Raw genomic sequence first — 6,210 nt, 5'->3', positions numbered from 1 at the left:
AAACACAAGGTGGTCCTATCTACATAAGCAACCAAGTTCGTATATACAGGTAACAATGTACAGAATATGTATAGAAAAATTGTACAGAGATATGTATGAAATGTACAGTAATATGTATCAAATCTACTGAGATATGTATGAAATGTACAGTAAACAAACAAGCTGGTGAGTAAGATGACCAAAAGAATGTTAAGCTGCAGTATAGAGTCTGACAGCTGCTGGTAAGAATGACCTGCAGTAGCGCTCCTTCCTACACTGTGGGTGTAAAGGTCTACTGCTGAACGAGCTGCTCATTGCTTGCACAGTCTCATGCAGTGAGTGGGAGGTGGTGTCCATGATGGATGTTAGCTTAGACAACATCCTCTCCTCCCCAACCTGCTCGATGGACTTCAGCGAATAGTCCAGGACATTGAATTGAAATTGAATTTCAAATTAGGCTAATTCATATTCAGATTTTAAAAGCATTTATTCAAGTTACAATTCAGATTCAATCCAAGCAATTCAAATTCAAATTTAACTTATTCAAATTCAGTTTCTGATGGCACAGATTTCTGCCCATAGAAGGCCCGATGCAGCAGGTAGATGACAGTGTCATCCACCCCCGATGTTTGGCTGGTAGGCAAACTGCAGCGGGTCTAGATCTCTCCCGACAAGTGGACAAAAGTGGTGTAGTATAATCCTTTCCATGGTCTTTATCAGGTATGAGGTCAGGGCAACGGGTCTTAAGTGGTTTGACTCCTTGGGGTGTGTTGCCTTAGGGACTGACACCAAGCAGGAGGTAACAATTGTTTGTAAACTGTTTCGTTTTGCTTGGGAAAAGAGATAATTTTTAATTTCATAAAATAGTGCTGATAACATCAGCTGACTGCACACCACACTAGGCAAAAATCAGGGTTTCTTCAGCTTATCGGTCTGGTGAACCACCTGTAACCTGACTCAAAAAGTCTCTCCTCCACACAATCCACATTCATTGGATTGATTCAAGTGCTTCAAAAACCCGAACATTACAACTAACAGCTGGATTTTCTCGTATCAGTGCAGCTTGTCAAACAAGAAAGCGCCACTTACTGCTTGAGACAGAGAGCGTGAAAGTATATCCTCGGTTTCTTAACTTAGTGTCACGGGCTCAGGGGGGACTCAGACGCAGACTAGAATCACAGAGATCAGTTAGTTTATTTTCTCACACCGAGTGCCACTATGTACAGGTGAAGGAAAGGGGTTTGAGGTCTCCAGGGGTCACGAGGGCAGTGAGGGAAAAACACAAGCGGGTTATTCACACACGGGGCTTCTCTTCCCAGGGATTCTCTTCGCACAACACCGACTCACCACACTCACAACAGATCAGCAGCAGCAGGTCCTCAGGCGGGGCATGCAGAATCTGGCATGAAAAGAGTAGATTGGTGTTAGAATGACGCTCGAAAGAAACTTGAAGAAAGCTGATGAATACATGCATGCATGTGCGGAAGCCAGGGGTGGGGGGCGGGAGTCCACAATGAACTCTGCCCCGGTAGAGCACAGGGCACGAGAAGGGACAAAATAGACAAAAACACTTGTAGCCATACTGTATGGGCTCAAATTGTGGTCATAAATATTTTGTACTAAATCAGTTTTGTACTTGTAAATCAGGATTTGTATGTGTAAAAAGAATTTCTATGTGTGTGTAAAAAAGATTTGTGTGTGGACTTAGCCAAAAAATACGTGTGAAACTCTACACTCAAGTTTCAAGTTACAAGTACGAATTTTGACCCTATTTTTCTTCCTTTCATCTGATTGGCCAATGTCATGTCAATCACATATTTAACTATCCAATCAGTACTGACTCAGCCGAACAGGCACATGGACCATGACACTTGGACTTATTGTTAAAGTCAAGCGCAGCACAAAAGTGATCCCTGTTGACTGTTTTTTAGTTTTAGCGTTATGTTCCTCTGAGTTATTGGTTCTGTTACTAGTTAGTTAACATAAACAAATATAAGTCGATTGACCGCAACCAATCAACCAACTCAGTAAACTAATTTTCTGTACGGACACAAGATGGGGCTCAACATTTTTAAAAACTTAAACTTTAAGTACTTATTTTTTAAATCCAGCTTCACAGACAGGGTTACATCCATGTCAGTTTATGAGTGCAGGGCCACATGATGTAAATTAGCCTTTATATATGTATAGTTGTGGACATGAAACCCTCTTAAATCTTTACTGGCTGTTTTAAAATGTTATTTAGAAAAAAACAAAAATCATTTATCATCAAATATCTACTATCCTGCTGCAGAGTGTGTCACACTTTAGCCACATTGTCTCCTTTACTTGTCTTTAAGTCACACGCTTAAACTCAGATTACCCTATTTGAATAAAAGATAAACACAAAACCATCTTTCTAATACATTAATTAAAATGTTCATCAAGAAGCAATTTAATTTAAGATCAGCAGTCAGTGATCTTTAAGTGAGATTAAATACGGTACTTACTATGATTAAACACTTTAATAGTGTTAAAATATCATCAAACAGCTACCTAACTGTGGAACATTTTTCTCAGTTTCTTTAGGGTTTTTTTTTCAATATCACTGAAACATGAAAAACACGTGCAAAATGATGGAAACTGTATTTTACAGGAAAAGGTCAGGTTTTTAAATGCCTTCAGCAATATGGCGGCAGCAAATACACATCTTACTACCCCGATGCTGTGTTTCTGTGCTTAAATCTGTTGTCGTCTACTCGGCATCCTCTTTCAAGAAGTCTGCATCTGGGAATTGTTTTAGATTTGATCAACAAACAATAGATTCAGTCTTTCTGGGAGAAGCTGTAGCACATCAGCCCAGTTCAACAATAAAACTGGTAAATTTATAAACCATCAGCAGAGCTTGAAGTTCACACAGCTAGCCTCCTTCACACATGAATAACTGAGCTCATCTTCATTCAGAGTGGATGGATGTCAGCTGAAACTGACACTGAGTCTCATATAATGTACTCCCTCTGGTCCAGTTCAGTAGAGCTAACTGGTTGCTGATCCTTAGTGTAGTTTTACATTAAGCTCTCTGCTTGGCGTTGTTTTCTCTTTCAGGCCAGGAAATCATCACAGCTAAATCTGGACAGGACAACATCACTCTGCCGTGTCAAGCTCCAAACAACAAAACCACCCATGTAGAGTGGAGAAGAACTGACCTGTGGAAAGAATATGTCCTTTTGTACCGGGACGGTCACTTATATCCAGACAACCAGCATCCATCTTTTAAGAACCGGGTGGATCTGCAGGACAGACAGATGAAGGATGGAGACGTGTCTTTGATTCTGAACAATGTGACGACTGCTGATAGTGGAACATACGAGTGTCGTGTCTTTATGGAAGACACACGCTCATGGAAATCCATCAGCATCATCTACCTGAGAGTTGATCCTCCAGGTGAGTGAGTAGAGTTGAGTGTGTGCGTGATCAGAGGTGAAGCTGCTTCCTGGTTGTTGATGAGACTTTGTAGAAAGCAGCTGGTCTGAGTGATGTGATCAGAGTGCAGTAGATAATGTCTGACAGCAGTTTGAAGAGGAAATGGATTCTGTTCTGTTCTCCACTCATCACCTACCTGACAGCTGACACCTCACACCTGTTTCTCACCTGCAGGTCAGACAGGAGGAGACACAGAGGATGGAGGGAAGGAGGCAGGAGGGACGGAGGGCGAAGGGAAGGAGGCAGGAGGGAAGGAGAGTGAAGGGAAGAATGCAGAATTTGATTTACTAACAGTTGGACTGCTAGTTGCTGCTGTGCTTTTTTTTGCTTTTGTCTTTTTTCTGATTTACAGAAAATATAAAGCACAGCAGAAGCAGGTTTCATACAAGCCTCCAATTCAAATTCAGCCAGTTTGAAAGACCTTAAAACTTTTCCCAGTTTAACTCACATGTTGATGCAGCAGCTGACCAACAGATAATCTCAAATAACCAAACAATCCAGAGTTTTCTGCAGCAGCATCCTCTTCTGTGAACACTATAAAACAACAGCAGCAGTACCAGACGTGTATGTGTTCCTGTTTGAGTCAGCTTCATGAATCTCCTAAGGAACTGTTGAATCTGCTCCGAGTTCAAATAGAGTCTGGTTCACATGTCACTACTAATTAGTGATGGCCAAATGAAGCTTTCTGAAGCACTGAAGCTTGTATTCAAAAACGGTTCATTACTCGAAGCTTTTCAACACAGTCCTCTCCGGTGACATCTGGTGGCGAAAATTATGAAGAGCAGCTTGAATCTGCAAAATAAAACGGACTGCTTAATTATCACTGCTCACTCCAGAGGGGAGTTCTCTCTGATATTGGGCCACCGTTGCGTTGCTTTGAACATGTAATTGGTTTTTTTTGTGTTTTTTTTCCTCGATTGGGGGGCTGAAAAATTTGTAATGCTTATTTGCTTAATACATTTTGATCAATAAACTTTCCTTATGTAAACATGCACCATGGTGTGGCCTTTCTTTGCTTATGGCTCCTTGATGTTGGTAAATACAATAAGTGAGCAATATATATAATATACATATGATAATGTACAGCACATTATGGAGTCTGCTCCTGCTGTGAAGTCCTGCCTCTATATACTTGTGCATTTAATCACTGGACAGCTGGACAGGTATGTTCATACAAAATATAAGATTAGGCCAATTGTCCTATACATATTTTTGACCTAGGAGTAGGATTGATTGTGAACTGGAAAGGGAAAATGCTTAGGGGGCTGAGTACGGCTGGGTATTGTCACTGATTTGTAGAATCATTTTGATTCGATACAGGATCCGATTCAATTTGATTGGAATCTGTAAAGTTTAGCCTCAGACAGTCAAAAATATTACAATTCTGATCATTTATCAGTATATTTTTGTATCTATTAAAAGAAAGCTGACACTTGTGAGACTTAATTAGAGATGTAAACAGAGAGTTATGAAACCTGCAGCTGCAGAAGCCAGCGGAAAAAAAGATAAACACAGCGCGAACCCGCCGACACATCAAAATTTGATTCTGATGCGTCGGGTCCGCGCTCTGTGTTTACGTTTGTATGTTTTAGCTGTTTGGTGTTTGATGAAATTTTGTGACGTTTAACCTGAGATGCTGGCGTTTCAGGCAAAATAACGTTTAATTTACAAATTGACTCAGGATTTTAATGAATCAATATCACTTTATTCAATTTAGAATGTAATCAGAAAAGCGATAATCAAAACCCACCCCTAACCATGAACTTGCAAAGTAAAAACATGATCTATGTAAGGTAGCCCTTTTGTTATTTTCATTTAAAAAGAGGATTAGTTCTACTGTGCGCTGGCCGAGTCTGTTTCTTTTCTTAGAAATAATTTCTCCTGCCCAAGAGAAAATCCTCTCGCATGGAACAGAAGAGGCTGTGGAGTGCAGAAACTACACTGCAAGTTGGTAGATATGCAGGTATGCGGTCTTCCTGGGTCCTGCAGACTATCACCTAAAAACAATAAACAAAATGATTTTCTAAAATGTGTAGCAATGTAATTTACGTATACTGTGAAATACATTTTTTTTAGTCTTTATTAGCTTTAATTCACATGAAAGTGTTTCTAAAGTCATATGCTGTAATGATATTTACATTATGAAAAGATGATTTTGGAAATTTAAAGTTTTTCACTTCTGCAGATAAAATGAATGATTCACTTCCTTATAAACCACTGAATCACTTGTGTTCTAAATGAAGCTTCGGACGTCACTGATCACGTGACTCTGGCCAAACGACACAGTGCTTCTGCAGTGTGTTGTTTTTTGGGTACGCACCGGAGCGCCAGCTTCAAGCGGCCATCATTAGTCTAATGGATAGATTTAACCAATAAACCGTTCTTATGTAAACATGCACCATGGTGTGGTATTTCTTTGCCTGTCACTTCTTGATGTTGGTAAATAAAATAGATGCAAAATACATATAATAACATACAACACATTATGGCGCATGCCTCTGCTGTGAGGTCCCGCCTCCAGGTACTTAGCAATTAACCACTGGACACCTGGACAGGTCTGTTTATAAATCATGTTATATTTGCTAAATCTCTGATATATTTTGAAACTGGGAAAGAACTGATTGTGAACTGGGAGGGGAAAATTCTTGCGAACATGTCAAATAAAAACATGATGCATTTAAGGTTATCCTGTTTGGTTTTTATTCAAGAAAAGAATTTGTTCCACTGTGCGAGGACCGAGTCTGTTCCTTTTCTTGGATATAATTTCTC

The 6,210-nt window shown here is 39.9% G+C and overlaps 1 protein-coding gene across 2 annotated transcripts in view; it reads left to right on the top strand.

Annotated features, from left to right (window-relative positions):
* The window catches only part of LOC112846434 (uncharacterized), a 15,982-nt gene extending 11,544 nt beyond the window's left edge, over nucleotides 1-4,438 (top strand). For both annotated transcript variants that reach the window (XR_003219384.1, XM_025905952.1), the window contains 2 exons: nucleotides 3,064-3,402; nucleotides 3,616-4,438. Coding sequence is in view for 1 of the 2 variants with exons in the window: in XM_025905952.1 (XP_025761737.1) it covers nucleotides 3,064-3,402; nucleotides 3,616-3,857 (581 nt within the window). In the remaining variant the exon portion in view is untranslated. The remainder of the gene's footprint in view (nucleotides 1-3,063; nucleotides 3,403-3,615) is intronic.
* The last annotated feature ends 1,772 nt before the right edge of the window (nucleotides 4,439-6,210 follow it).

This window comes from Oreochromis niloticus, linkage group LG3 (genome assembly GCF_001858045.2).
Source record: "Oreochromis niloticus isolate F11D_XX linkage group LG3, O_niloticus_UMD_NMBU, whole genome shotgun sequence".
Classification (NCBI taxonomy): domain Eukaryota; kingdom Metazoa; phylum Chordata; class Actinopteri; order Cichliformes; family Cichlidae; genus Oreochromis; species Oreochromis niloticus.
Note: the sequence above shows the minus strand (reverse complement) of the source record. Positions and strands in the feature narration are given on the sequence as shown.